At 35.2% G+C, this 25,189-nt stretch overlaps 1 protein-coding gene and 1 pseudogene across 4 annotated transcripts in view; both read right to left on the bottom strand.

Moving 5' to 3' along the window:
* Nucleotides 1-25,189, bottom strand: part of HDAC9 (histone deacetylase 9) — a 493,660-nt gene that overhangs the window by 76,541 nt on the left and 391,930 nt on the right. For 2 of the 4 annotated variants that reach the window (XM_014786502.2, XM_087428320.1), the window contains 3 exons: nucleotides 6,994-7,235; nucleotides 2,765-2,915; nucleotides 1,647-1,773 (listed from right to left, as the gene is read on the bottom strand). In XM_014786502.2, the coding sequence (XP_014641988.1) occupies nucleotides 1,647-1,773; nucleotides 2,765-2,915; nucleotides 6,994-7,235 (520 nt within the window). The remainder of the gene's footprint in view (nucleotides 1-1,646; nucleotides 1,774-2,764; nucleotides 2,916-6,993; nucleotides 7,236-25,189) is intronic. The other 2 variants (XM_087428258.1, XM_087428399.1) reach the window with 1 other exon arrangement.
* Nucleotides 13,473-14,309, bottom strand: LOC106801133 (casein kinase I pseudogene; annotated as a pseudogene).

The raw sequence follows: 25,189 nt of genomic DNA, 5'->3' as shown, positions 1-25,189 counted from the left end.
AACAACATGCGATTTAAAATTTATGGATTATTTATTTCTGGAATTTTTCATTTAATATTTTTGGACCGTGGTTGACTGCAGATAAACCATAGGAAGTGAAACTGTGGATAAGGAGGGACTACTGTATTATCTCTTCTTAAAACAGGCTTTAACTTAGAAGAAATACAAATTAGTTATAAGTTATGTATGTAATTTTAGGTAATAAAACAATATTTCTTTTCACATACTTAGTGATGATTGAACATTTGAAAATTTTCTTCTGGGATTGGCTTTTCAAGTCAACTGACATGCATGACAGAAATTATGTAAATAATAAAGTATTTATAAAGCATTCTGGAATCTGCTTCAGTTACCTTTTTCTGGATGCAGAGAGGGGCAGATACTTATAAAATAGAATTATAAGAACAATAACTCTTTAAATAGAACTCCTGGGATGCTTACAATTTCAATATAACAGAGTAATCAAATATGTACTCCCTTATCCTTATGATGTGAGAGATTAAAAAAATATGGAAGTGTAAAATCTTGTGGTCATTTAGCAACCATATTCATAAAATGAGAGAAATAAAACTATTATCCATTAGTCTGTTATCCAAATATGCTTTGCCTATCAGTTTTTGTCCTAATTTTTAAAAACACCACATCCTTCATATTTTATAGGAGGAAGAATTGTGTGTTGCATGGTACCTCTTCACTGGACTTGGGGAAACGTGGTTCCATAAAAACCGTAATGCCACAGTGTTTTATGTTGTCAGCTTGTGTGTCAGAAGCCAATCTACTCTCATTTTACTGGGTGGGAACAAATGAGGTGAGGTGAGCAGGCGTAAACTAGTCACTGAAGATTTATTTAGTTAGTTACCTCTCTTCTCTTCCCTCCCTTGCTTCCTTCCTTTTTTCTTTTTTTTTTTTGTGAGGAGGACAAGCCCTGAGCTAAAATCTGTTGCCAATCCTCCTCTTTTTTGCTGAGGAAGACCGGCCCTGGGCTAACATCCGTGCCCATCTTCCTCTACTTTATACAGGATGCCGCCACAGCATGCGTTAACAAGCACGCCCGGGGTCCGAACCGGCAAATCCCAGGCTGCCGCAGTGGAGCACAGCGCACTTAACCGCTTGCGCCACCGGGCTGGCCCCGCTTTTTTTTTTTTTTAATTAACTAAAAAATCTTCTGGACTTTTAAAAATAGTTCAGATCGCCGTCTTATATCAAGCCAAGTAAAATAAAATCTCAACCTGCCAAATCTTCAGAAATTATTGTAAAGATATCAGATGCACCATCTGAGAATAGAAAAATGCAAAATATGAATTCATTTCTATGCCCCATCCTACATTGGTCAGTTATTCATTCAGTAGGAAACACATATACTTCCTCACTCTCACAATGATACTTGCTAACGTTGATGAAGTGCTGCTCTCTGTTACATACTTTACCACATTATTTCATAGGACCTTCCCAACAACCCTAGAGGACAGGTACCATTATTCTCGTCTTTTTGCAGAGAAAGAAACTGAGCCTTAGAGAATTCAAGGCACTTGACCACAGTCACATAGCTGAGAACTGGCAGGCCCTGGATTTGTGCGCAGGTTGGCTGAATACAGAACCTGTGTTCTTTACCCTTGGGAACGAAAACAGCCAAACACTGAACATACGTGTACCAGAGCTTGGGATGGCGGCTCACGGAATGATTTTTCCCATTAGTTGGAGTGTCTTTTGTTGCTGATTTACTCAACAGGAATTCTTGAAGCTTCTGCTTTACTTCTGTACTTGCCACTGCCCCTGAAACACATACATACAGAAACAGTTGTTGATTTGGGATTTCGTCCTTTCATGCCTCTAGAATATTTACACAAATTAAGAAGTAGCACCACTGGTCACAACATATGAAGTTTTCCTATTAAAAAAAGAAACCAAGAGTCTAAACAGGCTTTAGAAAATGGCATAATAATGTTTTGTAACCACTGCTTCGACTGCCAATTTTCAAAAGATCTTCGATGATTTCTTTAATTTCTTTTGCAGTAAGGGGATTCCCAGAATTAACACTAATTTTTTTCTAAGCTTTAGAAAATACTGCTGAGGAACAAAACACTGACTTTTAAAAATCAAAAATCTTGGGGGATCATGTAAGTGATTAAACACATTAAAATTATCTTTTCGGAATTGCTAGTTTAAAAAACTAAATTTTAAAAAAACTCTTTTGAGCATTAAACAAATAAATATTGCTGACAATTCCAGTTCAAGTCATCCGACTTTAAACCTTGCTACGACCTGATTTTGAACAGACCTTATACTAGGGAATTATTTGGATCTGTCTCCCTCTTGTGGATAGTTTTTTCTACAAATGTTCAACCTTAAATCTCCCCAAAGTCTGGGTAATCAAAAACTAAATGGAGGCAAGGCTTGACTTACAGAGAAATTATTACTTGAGAAGGAGAAAAGTATAGTGGAGAAATGTGGAAGTAAGTTTATTATTACACAGGATGGCATAGCTAGATTGCCTTAGTATAACATTATTTTTAAGGTCCAAAACAACAGAACTTAGCTTCTTCGCCAAACAATGAAATGTTTACTTCTTGAGATGCTCTGCAGACTGAACGCAGAGAGCTGATATGTGACTATCAGAGCTTTACATTAGGGTCCACAATTTATTCCTCTAATTAAACACAGACAATTTGACAAGTTTAATTCCACTCTTTATCAGGCTTCTTTCTGAATGACGATCAGCTACAGATGAGGGAAGAGATCCATCTTTTACCCGGGTGCCTCTTACTTTCTCGTCCTCTCTCTTTGCCTCTGAGAGGAGGAAGCTGCTGTTCTCTGCGATGCCTCTCTACTTCCTGCTCTTGCCTCTGCTGCTCCAGTTTCTGCTCCTTTTCTAGAAGTTCTTGTTGCTGTTTTATGGCTAGAAGTTCCTGTTGCAACTTGCGAGAAGAGAAAGACATGAGAGTGTGCAATTTCTTTACGCTTCATAGTCATCACTGACCAAAATCGAGATGTTAAGAGGTTTTGGAACTTATTTGTATTTATTTTACATTTTTACCCACTTTTTTTTGTAAATTATTGAAATCTGACGACAAGCGACTAATGCCATAGATGGTCTTGATGTCATCGACAAGAAACTTTTTAGGTAGCTTCGTTACCTGTGCCGTCTTATCAAAACATGACCAAATTCACTCAGATCTTCAGTTCCCTGAGTAACTTTTCTTTGTACATCTGAAATATATGACACGCCAAAGGCAGAACTTCCCAGAAGTCTATTTTACCAAGTCTCTCACATTATAAATAAACAACTGAAATCTTCATTTCTTATCCTGAGAAATGGTGTGAGAATAATCAAACTGAATAGAATGGTGAGATAGGAGTTAATTTGAGGGAAGTCTACCTGAAATAGAATGCAACCTAAAAATTTCAAAACCTTACAGAAAAGGTTCTCAACAGACTAATGCAATCTACATAACCATAATAAGCTCTTCTCTCAAAACAGTAAAGTTTACTTCATTCATCCAGTGCACAAAAACCTTCTGATTATAGAGACTGGTCAAGAAGAAATCACTTCCATAAAACTATACTTTGATGCACTACTGTTTGCTTCTGAATCCCTTGAATTCAATTCCAAATAATGAACAACATGAATATGAAGCATTCTTAATAACCATTTTGAGATGTCAGTTTTCTCTCATACTGAGAAATAGACATCTATGAATAAGAGTAAATGTGCCCACTGAGAATAAGTAATGACTGAGTTGTATTAGACTCTCACATTACCAGATGTGAGATCTAGACAACTTACTAAACTACTCAGAACGTTGGTTCCTCAGATGTAAGATAAATAATCTCCCTCTTTAGTTTGTAAGTTTGAACCATACTAGTTTTACTTATTGTTACTTATGATTTTTAACTCTCAATACTAATGAAAGTTAGTGTAATTTGCTGTTTATATTAGATAGGTACCTAAAACTCTCAAATTTACACTGAAAAGTTAATAGAACAAAAATAAAAAGCTATGTGGAATGGCATCAGAGTCACTCTGTGGCAAGAGGAAGCCAACACTATGTCAACAATGATACCCTCACTACTTCCAGAAGGATATAGTTAGAAGCATTTCACATTAAGAAGTTTGGCATTTTGGCTTTGATACACCAGTCTTTTAATGGGTGTTTTTAGATATTCCATTCTAACAGAAAAATTCATAACTCTGCCCTAAATGTTAATACTATATAGACATTGGAGTTGCTCAAATTGATTCAGTGCTTCACCCAAAGTCCCAATGGAATTGAACTTTAATCTCTCTTAGGAATCTAGAAAAGCACACAATTTAATTTCCATCACTACTATTCATTATTGAAGATTGCAGGAATGAAGTTGAAAAAAAAACCAAAAGAAACACAACTTCACCCCTCCAGTTTCAGATGTTCCAGTCCAGGAGAGAGGCAGGATGATGTAGTAGTTTTGCAGGCAAACAAGGCAAGACTAGAAATCCTGGAGCACACACTTACTGGCTGTGTGGTCTCCGGCAAGTTACAGTATTTCTCTCTGCCTCAGATTACTAGGTGGAAAAACGGGATGATAGCATCTAACTCAACAGATGTTGATTACAGAAGCCAAAGATTCAAAACACTAATGTAAGTAAAGCACCAGGCACTGCTCTTCCTCATAAAAATAAAATACAAATGAATATTCAAAGCATCAACTTTTAGCTGTACCCATAAAAAAACAAAACAAAATAAAATAAAAATTTTAAAAAGCAAAAAACTGCCTAAACTTAAAGAAAATTTTAATTGTCTTTAGTTTTTAAGAAAGCAACTTATTACTTTAGAAAGTCATTTCGAAAGCTAAATTTCCTTTTAGCTATCTCAGAATCTTTTTTCTCTCAAGAGCCTCCTCTTTTCCAATATTTTCCAGATGTCAGGAAACCTACTATTTTACTTCATTTGGGCCAAAATAACAACTAATTACCTACTTGCTACTATTAACTTGTGAGTAAAACCAAACAATAAATTACTTAAGAAAAATTTTATATTGATCTTTACAACTACAAAAGGCATCAGACATAGATGAAAAGAAGTATCTAAAGCAGTAACCTATTAGTATCATCCTGTATTCAGGGCAACATGACACACGTACCACAGCAAAATGAACCATATAGTTACTTAAATCTTAAAGTATAAATAAAATCTTAAAGTATGAATATTAAAGTGAAGAATATAAATTTTACTCATTCATTATTGCCATTTTAACATGCCTAGAATGAATGAAGAAGATCTAGACATCAAAGTTCCTATTATTGTTTCAAAGGTCAAATTGAAATAATGCTTCAGAGTCATTAAAAAAAATAATTTTGTAAATGAAATGAAGGTTTCCTATACTGCAAAATATAGCCATGATTCCATATGGGACCCCGCAAAAAATCCTCACTCCTGTTTTTGTTTTTTTTTTTTCAGTGAGGAAGATTAGCCCTGAGCTAAAATCTGTTGCCAATCCTCCTCTTTTTACTGAGGAAGATTGGCCCTGGGCTAACGTCCATGCCCATCTCCCTCTACTTTATATGTGAGAAGCTTGCCACAGCATGGCTTGATAACCGGTGTGTAGGTCCACTCCCAGTATCCGGACCTGCAAATCCCGGGCCGCTGAAGTGGAGCACGTGAACTTAACCACCACATGACCAGGCTGGCCCCTCATTATTATTTTTAAGATTTCTTATAGATCATAAATTGTAAGAGTTCTTTTAGTAAAGTTCGCTAGTAAAAGGAAAAAATTACTACATTTTATATCAGGTATCAAAGAGCCTTATTTTGAAAATAAGATAAAATAGGCCTTCCAAGCTAAGGAAACATCTTATAAAACAAGGAACATAGAGAAGAAGATGGCATTTATACCTTCTCAGACACTGTAATATTAATGTGGTAAATTTATGTAATATTAACATAGATTAGTTATCTATATTAACCCCAAATAAATGTTCTTGTACTTGATATGCAAGTGACTAATAGATCATGTCTATAATACAATATAATAAACTATCACAGATAGTTTATTATATTAATAAATTAACAAATATTTAAGTCATTTTTGGAGGAGTGGGACATAAAAATGTAATTTTCAATTATAAATATTTGCTGCTTTATATTACGGTCATAATAAATTCAAATTAAACATCTACTTAATCAGACCAAAATAGCTTTGTATTAAATGTCTTTGTCAAGAAGTTGAAAGACATTTTACAAATAAAGCTAAAGTAATATTTATCCCTGAAGATACGAGAAGAAACAGATAGACACACCTAAAATGATCTGATAACAAAATAGTTTATCATAAAAGAATCCTGGACATGGACATATTTCTCCTAGAATAATTTAATAACTTCTGTCTCAAGTTGTCAACTACTCCCCAAATTCTTGCAATACATTATTATCTATAGTCTATTAGTCTATTAGACTCATATAAAAACATCAAAAATATCTGCCCCAGTTTCTTCACATATAATTTTCTTGAGTTTTTTACTATGTTATTATTTTGAATGTATACATTCTGAGGTATTTTCCATAGGAAGATGAGGACATATTCAGAAAGAAAGAGGTTTTCTTAACATGAAGTGACTAATTTATCCTTTCGGTAAATAGTATATGCAGATTCTTCAGAAATATAAAATGGGTCTTCCCAGGCTCATGGTTGTTCTTGGTAGAGAGTAGATGGGGCAAACGAACAAAATCATGTAGAAGAGAATCTAAGAAGAGGGTGGTAAGTCACTATTCCCTACTATTGATGCTGTAAGCTAAAGGATGAAGGAGTGGTTAGGCCTCATTCCAAGAAGCGAAGCAGATTTTTTGCCAGCATTCTGACTACTTACGCAAGGTTTTCACTAGCTCGAATACAATTTCCTTTAAGCCATACATCCATGTCTTATCACAGTGACACTTCTCCCCAGAGCCCCCTCTTATGTCCATGTCATGGTGCAGGCTCCCTGAGTAAAAAGGTCAGAGACAAAGAAACATTTGCTACCTTGATGTGCTCCTGAAGCTGAGCCTGGTGCTGCCGTGTCAAGTTCTCATGCTGTTTCTGAAACTCTGCGATCAGGAGCTGCTTCTGGATTTGTTGCTGTTGCTGGATGAGGAGTAACTCCTGCTGCAGTTGCTTCTCACGGACAACAGGGTCCACCACGGGCATCATCATCCTGAGGTCCGTCCTTAGGTCTAAGGGCGAGATGGGCTCCAGGCCCACAGGAACCTCTGACTTCACATCCACTGGAGAAACGGGGGGGAAAAAAAAAAGAGGAGGGATGATAGAGGATAGGAAATTAGCACACTGATTTGGAAACAAACAAACAAAAAGATACTATAGCCTGTACAACAAATTTTATGTCAACAAACCTAGTCATTTTTTTACAGTGATGATAAAAGGTCTTTTGTATATCCGTTTTGATAGAACGGATCATATGCTAATTTTCACCCAGCAATTTGTACTCTGCCATGAATCTTCTCCATTTCCCTGTTTCAAAGAGATGACTCCAATTATTAACTGGAATCATAGTCACACATCAAACTTATTCTACTGGAGCACTTACAAAAGTCAAGACAACTTAGGACAAAAAATGCAACTCTGTTGAGGAAAAGGCGTCATGTTATAACAGAGAACTTCTAACGCAACTAAACTTGTATACTTGTGAACATTTCTGTTTGTGGTCAGAGTCAGACGATACATTCTAAGATGTATTCCTTAAGAAGTAAAGCTTTTAACGTAGTGTATTTGCAGGGCTGTTGGGCCTAGCAAAGAAAAAATACAAATCTGCATGCTAAAATGTGAGAAATGGTGAGTAGATTACGTAATCAACCATAGCAATGGTGCCAGGTCCAAACATCAAGGAGTGAAAGCAGCCAAGTTTCTATGTGCTGGTTTTTAAATGGTAATAATCTGTAGCTCAGTTACCTTATTCCTAAAAAGGCAGAAAAACTGTGAGGAAGCTTAAAACAAGTATTCAATCATAACACTGCAGGAAGAAAGATTTGATGATGAGAATAATTATAGAATATATAAATTTATAAAAATTAAATTAGATAACGTATATAAAAGTCTTAGCATAACTTCTATCAGATAACTTCTAGGAGTGGTACAAGCACAAAAGCTCACGGACATGGTAGCTATGCAGGTACCCCATTGTTTATGGCTGGCGTCCACTCTGATCAGTCAGGGCCTACGCCAAACTGGTTGTTAAACATTTTGAACATGACCTTTGCCCACAAGTATCAAGAAAGTTCTGTAGTTATTGAAACAGGTTTAGTTAAAGACAGGGATTTTGGACAGAAAACTGTGGTGAACTGTATCGCATGGTTCTTCTAAATTGGTCAGCCATTACTGAGACCCAACCAATTACCAGCGGGAAAAAAAAAAGAAAATACAGGCCCAGTGTAGACAGAAATCACCTAATTTTCAATGAAAAATAATTTAAATATTTAAACACTATTGGAACAAAAAAGAAAAACGCTTCTATAAGTCAACTCTGACATGCAGGCTGCTGATTTTCAGTCTCTGCTCTGAAATCCAGAGGCCTATTCCCATTCTTCTAACTGTGTTACCCAGAGTATGTTATTTAAGTTCTCTTGGCCTCAGTTCCCTCATATGTAAAATGGAGATAATTACAATTTAACAGTAACAAAAGAGAGTTGTTAAAAGGATAAATGGGATAATCCACTCAAAGACTTACAACACATAGCACGTCCCTCAATAAATGCTTTGAGTTTTTTTATTGTATAAAAATGGAAATTTCCTGTATATTAAAATAAATCATCAACACTCTGCATCTAAGAAAACAAAAATATTAGGAGCAAGTATGAAAATAAAATTGTATATGATTTCTATTAAAATTAGAAAATAAAAACACTAAAACTTCTAAAACAATGGAAAAAGAAAATAAGAGAATAAAGCTAAACAATGCAAAAATATTCACCTTCATTAGTAAAGAAATGCAAATTTTAAATCAAAATAAGGCATCATTTTCTAATTATTAAATATTGTATGGTTCATGTATATGCGTAAGTGTGTATACAATGCCCCACTGCATAGGGCAAAGCATTATGAGCACACAGAAAATTACATATTGTAAGTGGCACTGCCAATTGGTTTAAAACTTCTGAAAAATAATTTGGTGATATGTATCAAGAGGCATTAAATATTTCTATCACTTGATTCAAGTTTTCCAACTTCAGGAATATATCTTAAGGAGATAATACTAACAGAGGAAGAAACGGTTCAATGTCATATTGTTTACTGAAGTAGTATTATTTAATTAAAATCATCAAGGGGCCAGCCCTGTGGCTGAGTGGTTAAAGTTCCACACATTCCGCAACAGCAGCCCAGGTTCACAGGTTCGGATCCCAGGTGTGGACCTACTCCATTCATCAGCCATGCTATGAAGGCGTCCCACATACAAAATGGAAGAGGACTGGCACAGATGTTAGCTCAGGGCTAATCTTCCTCAAGCAAAAAAAGATGAAGATTGCCAATGGATGTCAGCTCAGGGTGAATCTTTCTCATCAAAACAAAAAAAGAAAAAAACCATCAATAAGAAAATGTCTAAACCTGTTGCAGTGGTCCAGCTGAGCGATGATGGTGGTCTGGATGAGTGGAGGCAGCGCTCCCGAGGACTTCCACCTCTGGGTCTACCCAACAATAGTCCCACCCCTGCCTGTCTCAGCCCAGCTGGGAGACGCCCGGTTCCTCTCCATCCGCCTTCCTGATTGGTCCACAGCACAAAGGACTTGCACTAGAAACTGGAGCAGGTGGGCGCCTCTGCTGGGAGACTCATGTCAAGACAGGGCTTTCCAACCTAAGTGCCCATCAAGGGACTAATGGATAAAGAAGCTGTGGTATATATACACAATGGAATACTACTCAGCCATAAGAAACGATGAAATCCAGCCATTTGTGACAACATGGATGGACATTGAGGGTATAATGCAAAGTGAAATAAGTCAGAGGGAGAAGGTCAAATACCGCATGATTTCCTTCATTAAGTAGTAGATAATAACAACAATAAACAAACACATAGAGACAGAGATTGGATTGGTGGTTACCAGAGGGGAAGGGGGGAGGGAGGAGGGTGAAAGGGATAATTCGGTACATGTGTGTGGTGATGGGTTGTAATTAGTATTTTGGTGGTGAACATGATGTAATCTATGCAGAAATAGAAGTACAATGATGTACACCTGAAATTTTTACAATGTTATAAACCAATGTTACCGCAATAAACAAAAAAAAAAAAAAAAAAAGACAGGGCTTTCAAAGGGTAAAAAAAAAAAAAAAAAAGAAAATGTCTAAACAAAATATGTCACATCCATTTCATAGAAAAATAAGCAATCATTAAAAATAATGTTTACAGGAACATGAAAAATGCTTTTACAACATTAAATGAAAAAACAGTAATAAAAGTGACACATACCCTATGATAACTCTTTAAACTAAATAAATATAATTTAACTTAGTCACTATACATTTAGTGAGAACCTTAAATTCCCAGGCTCAATTCTAGATGTCGGGGTTCAGTAGTAAAACAAAAATGACAAAACTTCCAGCCTTCACAGAGCATATATTCTACAGGGGTTTTAATTATATTAGTTTCTGAATTCTTATAGCAAAGACTGTAAGATACAGAAGATGGTTGTATTTTGGGTGGAAATATGAATCATTTTCCCCCTTCGACTTTTCTGCATTTTTCCAAATTGCATCTAATGCTCTGACTACTACTTTAAATAATTTGGATCTGCAGACTCCAGGTTGGGAACTACAAAGTTAATATTCCATGTGGATCTAAGAACTATTTTCAGCGAGTCAAGAAAGCCTGACAGAAATCCTGTCTATAGAAGTTAAGGCTACAAATACTAAATGAAATATTAATGTCTTTGCTTATCATTTGAATTGTGTGTGTGTGCAGGCACATGTGTGTGGGGGTTAGGGGGTACGGCTATCAATCTTGTTTTGCTAACACTGGTTATTTTTCAATGTATTGATCAGAAGCTTGCAGTGATGGTACTACATATGTCACTTTAATGAAAATGGTAAAACAATTCATTAATAAACTATAGTTTGGTAGACAATGTCTTCTAAAACAAGATATTTGTAAAAGGAAGGATACTAGTTGTGACAAGCTCGGAACTAGATGAGGATGACAGCCGGTAAGATCTCTTAGTTGCAGTGTCCAATGTAGAACTTTCAATCAAGGCTCTGGAGTAACATGAGATTTTGAGCATTAATTTACAGAGTTGGCATAATTCCAACCAAAAGCAATGGCTGTTAATGATATATTTCATTTTTACATTAAAAAGGCCAAACTACAGCCTCCAGTTTTTACATGGAAATCCCAATAAACAAAGGTCAGAATTTAACCCCATAAAGACAAAATGTAAAATTTCAAGAGACTCTGGGGTCTCTTCCTGCTGGCATTCTTATTATCCATAAACTGTAAACATCAAACCCCTAAAAACAACACCCCCCCAAAAAAAGATAACAAAAAAAACGTCCCAGAACTCTCTAAAACAGCTATTGTAAACCTCAAAAGGTAATTTGACTTCTTAACCTGCTATCCCAACAGAAATGATTGTGTCTAACTGCTTGCCTTTGTTCAGAGACTAATCATTAAATTGTGAAAAATCACCCTCAACTTACAAAAACTGCTCTTGATTATAAATAATTGCCCAAGACTGAGAGAAAGCAGCAGGCAAGATCTCAGTCTTTCATCCAATTTATTCAGCAGCAATCCACATTCCATTTGTCTAGACTAAATATAGCAGCGTTTATACAAGAAATCAATAGTGTTTGCAGAGAGGAGAGCAAAGGCATGAATATTTCATCAAACTCAGAGAGAAATGGCAATCAGCAAACTGATGGTTCTGTGTAGGTCATCTTTGGCCTCCTGGATTAGTTCCTGTTACTCGGACAATAGCTCATCTCTGGCTAATCATAATCATATCATAGTCATTCTTTCTATTTTTAACATTAATTGCATTGTGGGTGACAAAGGCTCATCGTATTCCAAAAGGAATGATGGATTTTTCTTACATCTTCTGTGACAGGCTAATAAGCCTCCCCAGGAGAATAACGGTAACACAATACCAGGGCTGAGTTTCAACCAAGTTACAGTCACTTTCATATCACCAAATGTGAAAGAAAGGGCATTGTCCACAGCTGCTGTATTATCACCATTAGAAATAATCAACTTACAAGGAAAAATTAACAGCCAATTTTAACAGTGGGGAAATAGAATCATCCCTGTTCACAACATTTCTTGTCTAGGAACATGCAAATTCCTTACAATTACTTAGAACAGGTGGCCAGTGATACCTAAGTTAGAAGGAAGTTGATGACAACAAACATTACTGTTAGCTTAGTTATAGACAAATCATGTCTTCTTAACAGATCTCAAGACCTCATCATTTTATTTGGACTCACTCTGTTTGTCTCAGTTTTCAAATATATGCCAACATATTTATATTTATATTATGTATTATTCTAATACCAAATGCCCAGTCACAACATTTCCACATATATATTAACTAGTCTTAATTATTACTTTACTAAGTCCTGTTCATCCTTTCTTCAGTGTCTTTCTTAAATGCTCTTTGATAGTTAGTTATTCCTTCTTCTGTTTAGCATTTATGAACTCATGTAATTTTTTGTAGAAACAGTTTTTAATGAACATGGAAACAAAAAAGCTCTCATTTCAAAATAAAAATCTCAGATTATATAGATGCTTATGATAATTACATTTATTTAAGCAACATATATACCTGTTCAGTCATAATTAAGTTTCTGTGACAAATGTTTTTTTTAAATACTAAGACTATTAATGAGTTAATTCAGAGTACTAAGAATAATCTGGTAGCCATTCTAATTCTTCACTTCAGATGCTGTTATTTATAGCACAGGTAAGTAGGGAGAATTTTCACATGCTCAAAGACAGGAATCTTTGGTTGCTACTTTATCAGCTGGCTTACAAACGAGAAGCCATCCATTAAAACATTAAGTGAACAACTTGCAAATTCTACGGATGGAAAAATTCTGAGAATGTAGTTTTGACCATTTACAACTATCACGACTATGGCTGAAGACTGTTCATACTGTTGCTCTTAAATGAGATCTGAAAGCAGCATAGTGCAAAACACAGGTTTTCATGATAAATTGGCATAGGCACAATCTCACCACCAATTTGTATGCGCCAATTTAGTTAAAAATTGAAACTTGAAAAAATGCAATAAAAACTGAAACCATGTTTAACTGTCTCAATTAATATTCATAGTTACAGTAGCTACAACTGAGGATACAACATCACCAATGCTACCAGGAGCCAGTTTATACAGAAATTAAGTTCTTTATATCAAAGCAACGGTTGTCCACAACCACAGGCAAGTGGACATACGAACTACAATTTCTACATCTGGGGAGAAAAAACGTTGCTCTGATCATCTGTTCAGCTTCTTCTGTTCCACTTTTCACGCACAGAAATCTGTGTGAGTTTGGGCCTGCTGACTCTGCCCACTGGAAAAGGCCGCCTTTTCCAGTGCTGTTTTCTGCTTTAACACTGTCCAACCAAATATGCAGTCATATCGGGAGTCCAGGGTTCAGAAAAGAATGTGAAATAGCTGCCTCAGATACATGCCATCGGGGCTTCCTCCAAGTGTAGCCTATAACAATAGTTTAAGTGCATGGCAAATTCTGCAGGAATTTGTAGAAAACTTCAGCAGGAATAGACATATTCTTTTACTAATCTTTTCGTATTGTTTTATTTTTGTTCTGTTTTGTTTTTTTGTCAGGGCAGGCTGGTTTTATTAAAATACATCAACATGTTCCTAACGATACCATGTCATCTCTGAAACTCTGCTCAATACCAAGGTGTGCACTGATGCTGGCTTGTCAGGTAGTGCCAGAGAGATTATCATCTTCTCTGTATGGTATGTGTTGCCTTGTCCTGTTATTTCTGTACTTTCTGGTCAAACCAAAATCAATGAGGAATAACAGTTACACCCATTACCAATGAGGAAGTTATCCGGTGTACTGTCTCCGTGTATTAAACTCTTTGTACGCACATATGCAATTCTACTGGTCATCTGGTCAGCTAACATAGCACAGCTTTCATTGTGAGCCTTCTTGAACAGAAACTGAAGAGGTCTTAGAAGATGGGCGGAAGAAGATCCATAAGTAGCACATTATAGTCTTTGTCCTAACCATACCACTTTATGTGTGGGATGTCAAGCCCACCTTGAATCTTAAAGAGTTTTCATACAGCAATGGGGGATACCTAGCTTTTGTGATTCTAACTTCACTGCCACTTCCTTGTCATTATGTTGATCACCGGAGAGAGTTTTTCACATAGAACCCATGGGCTTTGGGACATAAATAGAACATAAGTCTTTTTCCTCCTTCAACTCCATGAAATTGATTTAAATTCATTTAAACCACCATGATATTTCCTTCTCTTCAATTTCTTCTCTGAAATCCTGCTACCACTTGCCACCCCCTTCTCGTAACAATGATATGGAACCAAACAAATACAATTTTATCATTTTACTTACATTTTTATTCTTTATATCCTGTTGGTTACATCATAGCACAATGCTCACTGAGGACGGGGCCATGCCTGATGGCCTGTTTGTATCCTGTTCCTCTAGTTCTTTGTCTCAATAACTATACTGCAGTATAAATTCTTAAGTATTATACTATCTAAATAAAGTATCAGAGACTGTTTAGGCTGTATGTATTTAGATACATATATGTATGTATCTAAAATAACATTGAAGTCATTGTTTTTATAGTATCATCAGGTTGACATATCATTTTTCATTCACTCCTTTATTCAGCAAATACTTGTAAAGCCCTGTTAAATGCCAAAACAGTTTTTAGTCAACAAGAGAAGTAAGGAATAGCCTTCAAGGAACCCATCTTCTGATGCAGATCAACATAAACCCATGTAGAAAAGGTAATGCATTAAGGGCAATGATGCTGGTGCTCCAGAATCCCACCTGGGCCTTCTATTTTCTCTCCAGGACTCTCCATGGTGATCTCTTCCATTCTCAGAACTTTATTTGCTTCCCATATGGTGACAATTCTATCTCCAGCCTAAACATCTATTCCAAACTTGGGACCCATAAGTATAACTATTACCGGCACTCTCCATTTAGCTGTCATAACTGCTCTTTCTTCAGCACCTCTGCTCTCAGTTATCACAGCCAGAGGACAACATGGAAGTGATACTTGACTCCTCTCTCTCCCTTTTATCATCCATATTCAATTGACAGAAATGATCTTTTCTACACTTAAATATTTTTTTAATTCATCAAGATCTTGCCACTGCCACTGCCCGTTTTACTAAAGCAGTCCTCTGTCACTTTCCCAGCTAAAACCCAAACTTTTACACGGCTGTCCTCTCCTTCTACGGTGCGCTTTCTGCCTGTGTTTCCAGCCTCAGCACCACCTACTCTCCTTCACTTGAGTCACACTGCCTTCTTGCAGTTCCTTAAACACTGTGTTCTCCTAAGTCTCAGAGACTCCTCACATGTTATCTTTTCCTAAAAGGCATTCCATTTTTCTAGACTCTTATTTATCCTTCATAGCTTAGCTAAAAATGACTTAATGTAGAATGTCTTTCTGAGTCTTATTGCATTTTCCCATTAAATTTTGCAATTCTTTTCATAACATTTGTTTAATTGCCTCTCTTCACCATTATTCTAAGTTCTAGGAGAGAAGGGACTATATTTTCAGTGCCTAGTACAGCATAAAAATATAGTAATGTCTCAATGCATACCTGGAATGAATGAAGGAATAAATGAATGAAGGACAGTCATGAGAATCATATGGGAATAAACTTAGAAACACATGTGCACACATGCATATACACATACACACATACCCAATTGAAATTCTAAAGCAATTACTTAGTAGGGCTTTTTGACTGTCTGAAGTCCAGATAAATATTACTTGACTGCATAAATTATTGATAAGTGAATGAGTTTCTGGCAATAGTGAATAAATATTTCAAAAAAACGATCTAAAAAAATTTTCCACCTAAAGTGTCGTTTCACATTTCCCAGGTCCCAATGTGCCTCTTAAAACTCAGTATGCTGACAGGTGACAAACACCAAAGTGGGGTAGGAAGCACTGAGGAAAATAAAACTTACTCATCTATGCTGTTTGCCTCAGTAGGGATCACCAAGAACAGGCCACAATATGAATTATCTAAACAATATGGCCTAATTCATGAATGATTACCACATGTTATATTATTAGAAAATTAGACCAGAACTGATAAACTGTAAGCTAAGAATTTTTTTTCAGATCTCCAATATGAAAAATGAAGAATTAAATTACTAAATGTAAATAGAAAACAATAAATCCACTTAAAGCTGTTTAATCAAAATTCTTTAACATTTTATCTAAAATAACCCATAATTGATTTTTCTAAAATGCTGAAGTGCCTTTTATTGAAGGCTCTTCAATGAAATGTGTAGTATCATTTCAGTCGTGGAAGGCACCTTTTTTCTGAAAAAGAAAATTAATGAATTTGAATGTGCCTAATATCAAAAATGGGAAATGGGACAACAAGTAATACAACCTCAGTTTGATAACAATGCTGCACAAATTTCACTTTAGTAATACAAATATTCTTAGCTGACTTTCTACTACTAACACGACAGCATCAGCATGAAATTAAAAAAATTAGTAAATTATAAAACATTAAATGGACAATTTTTATAACAAGAATTATTTAAATTGATTAGCCCAGAAACACAATTCTTCCTCAAAGTAATTCTATTCAATGTATACATGTCTTTAGTTTCTTTAAAGTGCACTAATACATGGCATAAATGAAAAGAAAATAAATGCAAGAAGCAATCTAGGCTTTAATTTACTATTCTCTTATTTCCCAGGGGTCTGAACAGGAAACAAAAATAACCACAAATGACTAAAATATCAGTAGGCCTTGAAATATCAACATTTAAGTTAAAGAAAGCTAACTTTTTAATCACAGCCTTACTATTTTGATTTACTTAATTCAAATTCCCTCTCTGCAAATATGCTTTTGAATTAAGCAGTCATAACAAACCATAACACAAACATGAATTGCCAACTCATTTGTAATACCCACTTAGTTCTAAAGTACTGCAGTGTTGCTAGTTCTTCACTATTTGAGACCAAGTAAAAGCTTAACTGAGCTTCTTGCCGTATGGAAACAAAATTAAGCCAACTCATGCGACTTCAAGGTATGGGAGCTAAGAACGTAATCCATATTATTTTGTAACTTGAGATAAAAATTTAATCTGATATAATGGTGCCTGTAAATGGAACCTTCAGTAGATGAGAAATTTTAGTGTTTTAAAATAGAAAATATAGGTATTAATCTAAAAAGAGTTATTTATCTAGCCACATATAACACTCATCTGGGATCTAGAGCAAACTGACTTTTATAAGAACTACAAGGGAGGTGAGACAAACTGTCTCCTTCCCCATATTTTTTTCTACAACTTATATTTTCTCCTAGGTTACAGACATGTACTAAATTATTACTATTTGCAAATGGCTAACAAAACTTCCTCCTCTATTAAAACCTAATATTTGAGGCCGGGGATTCCTTTCTAACTCCAGAATCCAGTCCATCATCTGATATGTAATATAAGTTTCATAAATAAGTTTAAGTTTAATGAATATTGATTGAATAAATGACCCTCTCAGCAGCTACCCCTCTCTAACAACACTCTTTGTGAACAAATCACATTTGTTTATTCAGCAAATAAACTTATTTCAAAGAATACGTTCCCACTCTTCTATCAGGACCCCTCGTTTTACGCAGAAGTATGTAACTGTGTTCTGTTTTGATAGAAAAAAAGAGTTTTTATTGGTTCTTGTGTCCTGCCAGCAAGAAGCAATTACCTTCTACCAATAAAAAAAAATTTTCTGAAAGCTTCAATGCTTAATCTATTCAGGATAACAGCATATATTAAAAGGTGCAAGAAAGTAAGAGGAGAAAAAGAGCAGAAATGTCATGTATGATGCTTCTCTCCTTTTCCTCTTTGATTCAAAACGGGCCTTTTCCTTTTCAACCCTCTAATCTTCAATCCTGCAGACGGGAATAGGACTTCAACCAAGGCACTTTTTTCCTTTTCTTCTCCAGATCTCAGTTGTTTCCTAAGTTCTGAGGAAATCTTTATTACAAACAAAAAGTCTTAAAGTCCCACTAAAACCTTCTAATATAGGATGGCACTGGCTTTTTAAAAGCAAAAATATTTCTTTAAACAACTGGACACTTTTCTTCAAATAAAATCTTATGAATAGTTCCAATATATAAAACCAGCACGAGTGCGACCATTAAGGAGGAACTGATGTCCCGCCCCCTCACTTCCTCTCTGGTCCTTTCCCCTGGGAATTCAGACTCTGTGGAATTCAGTTTGAAAAACACTGTTCTAACTGCATTATTTCTTTATTTGCTAAATTCAAATTAGAGGCAAATTACATTATTGCTCTTTCAAAAAACAATGCATTACTGTTTCATGGAATTATGGGAATTTGGAATTTTTGAATTGGAAATAATTAATAAAATTTCACTTCTTACATACATTTTGGGAGAAAAAAGTAAATGTTAAAAAATAAAAGTTTATCAAAGATGGGACAATTTCAAACCTAGCCAGACAAATGCATTGGCACCTGTGTTTATGTTATTGCCACATGGTGGCACCACTTTTGCTGTTAAGTAGAAATACCCACCATCCTTTGTCAGGAAGGGGTTTGGATATGTGAGTTTTAAAATAATTATGCAGGCTTGGAATTACACAAAGTTTCCAGGGCTTGAACATTCTAATAAAATGTGACTTCCCTATGCCAATTCCAAATCTGACTTTCTAAACTTGGAGAAGAGCAAAAACTAATACCATAATGTTGGTCGTTCTGGACTGTGGTTCTCTTTTAATTTAAATTATGAAGCAACATCAATACAGCACTTACTATGTGCCAAACACTGTTTGAATGCTTTATAAAATCAATGTTAATTCATTTGTTCTTCTTTACCACACTATGAGGCTGCACTATCTGGTAACCTATGGGGTAGACATGATTACGATCCTCATTCACAGATGAGGAAAATGGAGGCCCCGGAGGAACTTGGCCAACGTCACACAGCTACTAATTGGTACACCAAGAATTAAAGCACACACCATCCAGCTCCAGAGTCCATGACTTTGGCCACTCCACTCTTATTCCTCTTTAGTGCTACAAAACAGGTATCCAATTTAATTTCCACGCAGTTCACTTTGGAGTATGCCTGGATATAAATGAGACTGCACAGTTTTCTGTTAAAATAATATTACGTATTTTTATTTTTAGAGGTAAAGGAAAGCATTTACTTGTAATTTCCGATACGTAACATGGAGCGATGAGTAACAGAACACATTTCTGCATATTTTGACACGTTTGTGTATTTTCAGGTAAGACCAAACATCTTTCTTAACGTGTGTTTCAATAGTCTTTTTAGAAACAATTCTGTATTTAGGAATTACAAATTTGGTATTTTACCCTTTTCTTTTAGCTATAGAAAATTCTGTTCGGTCTAGACAATTTTTTTAAATTCATCTTACTCTTCAATCTGTATCTACTAACTCACAGGTAAAGACTGCCTAATAATGAAGTCATTGTTAGTACTTGATTAACTAAATCCCATTGGACTGTATCAGAGGTAGAGATATTGAATCATAATTAACTGTAAACAGTGTTAATGAAGTTTGAATGTATTGTTCATAAAATTTTAGATTACTTTTTTAATTGAAGAAAGTAGTAACAGAAAAGGAAGAGGCAGCTGTTTTTTGACAGTATGAGAAAAGATTTGACAGGATAGATTGCGGTGGTTTATTTTTTTCTTATTTCAGAGCTTTATTTGGTTCATGATTCCCTGTGCTTTACGAGAGATGATCACTAGCCATTAAGGCACAACTTATTAGGTAAGTGGAAGGGTCCACCTCAAAGAAAAGCCTGAAGTTATCAGAAAAATCTAATTTTTAAAAATACATAAATAAATAGAAATCAATGTGTCTATATTTGTGCATTAAAGACATTCACAATTTGGCATAAGAAAATGTAATAATTTTTCTCTGTGGCTTCTATTTAATTAGACTGTCATTAAAATTTCTATTTCTGGTAGAACTCATAGTATGTGTTTATAGAAATAGCCTGTATTCAGAGAACCGTCAGCATTACAGAATGCATCTCAATATTTTAAACACAGCTTTGAGATGATCAGTCTACAATTTGAAGTGGTACGATTTGTACAAATGAAAGTATAAGAAGTTACTTAAAGTATTAAAAATGAACAGGACTCCGCGGAGCAGGGGTCAGCAAACTATGGCTCACAGGCCAAATCCAGCCCAACCCTGTTTTTCCACTGCCTGCTACCTAAGAATAATTTTCATATTCTTAAATGGTTAAAGAAAAAAAGAAAAACATTTCATGACATGTGAAAATTATATGAAATTCAAATTTCAGTTTTCATGAATAAAGCTTTATTGGAACACAGTTACTACCATTCATGTACACATTGTCTCTGGCTGCTTTCGCACTACACAGTCAGAGTTCTGTGCAACAGAGGCAGTACAATCTGCAAAGCCTAAAGCATTTACTATCCGCCCCTCACAGGAAAAGTCCGTCAAACCCTGCTGCAGACAATCTGCAACCAATTTTATTCTCACCCAGTGGCACTTCCCTGTGACAAACAAATTCCCAAGCCACCTCTCTACATCCCACCCTACTGGCTTAACATAGAAGGTTGAAAATTACCATAGTGTATTTCATCTAAAATAAAACATAATTAGGAAGCAGAATATGCCGATAAGGAAAACACCATGTACAAGGAGCTCTAAGTATTTTCTTCGCATTGATATATTAATTTTAGACTTTGTTGCTTGCTCTTTGCATTAAGCAGTTAACTGGAAAACAAAGATATAAATGAGAACGATGGCATTTTTAAGTGAGCAATATGTGCTGAGCACTAGCTACAATTTTTGCATAGATTTCTTTCATTTAATACAGCAGCCTTATTATTATTGCCATTTTACGGGTGAGGATAAGGAGCACTAGACAGGTTACAGTTAGTTTTTCCAAAGTCATGTACACAACGTCTTTTCTAAGTACTACTTTTTTTCTTGCTTACTTAAAGTCATGGTAAATATCAATTTAGAATGATATTAAATGAAAGTCACTGAATCATATTCCATACTAAAAGATTCAGGTGGGTTCTTCTAATTTATCTCTTCTCCATGAGGCAGAGATAACATACCCTGCATGAAGCAAGATCTAGAACAAATATTTGTTCAACTGAAATTTCTTTTAACAAAATAAAGGAAAGGACATAGACTGCTCCCATCTGTGTAGCAGTTGCTATATAATTCCATATCTATTATTCCATATAATAATATAAACTATATATATATAAACAATACACTATATATACTCAAAAGGCCAGTACATCTTATAGATATCAACATTTGAATGAGTTTAAGAAAGGAATGCTGGAAATTACAGGATATTGTGATTATTTGACATTAGAATTTTTGTTAATAATGTGTGAGTTGATTTAGTTTATATTGAATATTTTAAAACCTTGAGGTTTTAAAGAAACATCACATGTACCTCAAAGCTACAATAATACTACTACAAGGTTGGCTATTATACTCTCCTGATAGATCTGTAGCCAAACCACTAAAGAAATTCGGTGCCTCAAACAAAATAGCCCTAGTAGTTAGGCATTGTAGAAAAAAAAAAAAACTATGGAAAAAAATAGTTACCCAAATGTTCTTCCAGATATTAATGTAATTTTAAATTAATGTAACCCAAGATCATAGGAAATACATTGCTAATCATAGAGCTCAGCAAAGCCTTTCTGAATCCAATGGTTTCAATTTTATTTTCCACAGAAGTCATAATATAACTTAGATCAGACCAGCAGAGGAGATTCAGCAGCTTGAGAACTCATTTGTTATACAAAATTGTAAGTTCCAGTTTTTTAAAAAATGCTCGAAATCAATGGTTTGGAATATGTAATCCTTGAAATAAAAAAAAAGGAAATATTACCTTGATTAAACAAAAGAAATAAGAGAGAACAAGAAATGGATGCAATTTTTCTTTATCCTAAGAAAAATATACTTGTATAGGAGTTATTCAGGTTTCCTATCCCTGTGAGGGTAGGGGAAGACACAAGGAGATAGAACCCCCTGTGATTCCTTTGGTCAGGAAGGAAATTCAACCTGCCACGTTAGGCATGTCTCTATTAGATTTATGTAGGCTGTTCAGTTGGGTTTATTCCTCTCAAGGTAAATTTGGCAGGACGTAGGATTTAGTCAAAGCCAAGGTTCAGAAATTTCTGGGAATGTCTGGAGTACAGGTGGGGCTGGCACAGCAGATGTCCATTTGCATAAATGACTAACGCACCTCCTAAGAAAAACTCATCGTCAGCAAAGAGGAAGCCAGGCCTGACATACTTGACCTGATAACCAAGCCTCAGAGACTGAGGGATTCTGATTTTGAACAGTACATCCCTCCTCTGTCTGCTCTGACCTCCAGGTCCCAGGGTACATACCTAGTTTCCACCTTTTATGCTGCTCTGAAAATGCTTTCCCCAAACTCATCGGTAACATCATGTTGTTAAAACCAAGTCTTTGTCTTACTTGATTCTCTTAATCATGGGACATAGTTGTTATAGAGAATAAATAAATGAATAAATTAATCTATCCATCCGTCTTCCTTCAATCACTGGCTAGTGCCCAATATCTTGTGGAAGGATAGAAGAAGAACCTGGCAGAAAGAAAACTGAGTCCTCAGTTCTAATCTTGATCACTCCTCTTCTGTGGGCCTTGGGTTCCTTGTGTATAAAACAAATAAAACAAAGAGACTGAAGTAATGATTCCCCAGACTCTTTCTAGTGCCAACACTATTCTCTCCCACCCTCAAATTATACAGAATATATATTAGTCTCCATCAGAAAGTCTGTCTCACGAGAGAGGCAATTACTGTTGGCCTTCATCGACCTCTTTGGGTAAATCAATAACCAGTAGAGCAGTTTCTGACCATAGAGAAAGCAAGGGCTCCTAAGAGGGAAGAGAGGGACTCCTACCAAACAGGAGAAAATGACGAGAATGGAAAGCAGGAACTCCTTCAGAAAAGCTTTATCTAATTAAGTATTACCCTAGGGCAGACTCTGCCCTAACTTTGTCCATAACTCAATTAAGGTCAAAATTGTTTTATTCCCTGATTGTGGTGTTTGGAAACTTCTCCTCAAACCTTCCATTTTAAACAGCAAAACATTACTTTCCACGTTCTGTTTCAATGAAAATATCTTTTTCTACAAGAGTTGTTTCTCAGTGAGGTGTATGAACAAAAATATCTACATTTTGTAGTCCACTACTTATGAAAATAAGAATAAATATTTTCCTCACTTACGAAGTGCTTCTATACAGCAATACAACAGCCAATGGAGAAAAATCAGAAATATTATTCAGATCCCATGAAATGTGACGGATATTCAAAGGCACCCACACTGCTTAATAAAGAGAAAATTGCCAGTAATTAGGAACTTGAAAACCAACTAAAGTTGAAAAGTAATACTGAAAAAAAAATTATCCACCATTTAAATATCTTAAGAATTCTCTTTTTTGGTTAACGTAAAAAGATAACATTACTTGCAAATGCTTCTATAAGTAAAATTAAAGCCATATCACCAATTTATTTTTATTATTTCAGTGCATTTAGATATGAACTAACCCTTTTTTTGTTTTTGACTGAAAGAATCCTCCTTTTTTTTCTACAGGAGTACCCTATACTGTCCAAAGCATTTGGTCCTGTTCAATAGCTAAAGAACTCTTTTTTTCCCCCCTCTCTCTCTAGTTTGGCTTCAAATCAATGCTGTTTTTCTCATTCCAACTGTTTTGGACATATGCTGGCCCAACTAACAATGGTAAACACAGCAAGCTGTCTCTGATATGGTGCTGATTAAGTCATCTTGTGAGCAAGTAGAGTTTGGATGTTAAGATGCTAAGAAAAAAATTACTTTCAGAAATTCTCCTCCCTTTGAACAATATTTGGATTCTTGATTTTAAATTATATGATAAACAAACCATGGGATACTTTAAAAAATACGCTCATTCAATGTTGGCCTAGGCATTTGAGACATAAAGAGAACTAAGACATGATCCTTATATTCATGGATTTTACAGTTTAAACAGGGGAAGCAGAGGCAGCAGTGGAGCCCAAAGATGAGCTTAAAAATAACTTTCTAGAGAATGGCACTTCCTATGTCTTGCAAGAAAAAAAAAAAAGATACAAAATTGCAATCATGAATACTCTGAATTGTATTTTAATATCCTATTGGTACAATATTAGTACAAAAGTGGTACCTCAACCAAAAGAATTAGGAATAGAGACCCAATGAACATCATAAGCACGCAGTTCAAAATAACTGGAACGAACATAAATATTGTAGTGCATGTAATTGTTATTCAGAACGAAAAAACTGTTCTTAAAAATTGGCATCTTAAATTCTGTTTTTGTACATTAGAATTGAGCACTTAATTTATTCTTAGCTTAGATTGCTATATGCCAGCTTCCCCTCATTATGCAAATAGAATAGATAAAATCAAATTGCAAAATAAAGCCAGGAATTCAATTCCATTCTAAAAATACATATAAATTTGGAAGTTTAAGAGGAATAGGCAAGTCAAAAAAAGGACCACCTCAAACTTGATCAAACTGTAATATCTCATTTATTGATCTATAAAGCTCTCACCAAGTTAATATTATCCACAATTTGACAGACAGGAAAGCAAGCCGATTAATTAATTTGTAATCACAGGCAATTTTTTTTCAGTTGTACTCTTAGAACTTAACTTAGTTTTCTTATTTCTAAACTATTCAGGCCCTGAAGTTAGAAAGGTTAGGAGTAACAACAAGTTGTTGCTATCAAAAGATTTTCAATCTAAGCAGGGTGGGAATTTGAGGGAACAGATGGAGAAAAAACATATAAAAGGTATAGAATACGATATAGGCTATATTAAGGATTTGAATAGATAATGAGCAATCTTGATAGGTGCCATTTTTGAGAGTTTTCTCTATGAAAGGCACTGTGTTAGCAACTTAAATACATTATGAAATCACAGAAGTAGCAAAAAATAATTCTGTCTGT

Source organism: Ceratotherium simum, chromosome 1 (genome assembly GCF_057802395.1).
Source record: "Ceratotherium simum simum isolate JZ-2026a chromosome 1, ASM5780239v1, whole genome shotgun sequence".
Taxonomy (NCBI): Eukaryota; Metazoa; Chordata; class Mammalia; order Perissodactyla; family Rhinocerotidae; genus Ceratotherium; species Ceratotherium simum.
The sequence above is the reverse complement of the archived record's forward strand: the minus strand, read 5'-3'. Positions and strand labels throughout refer to the sequence as shown.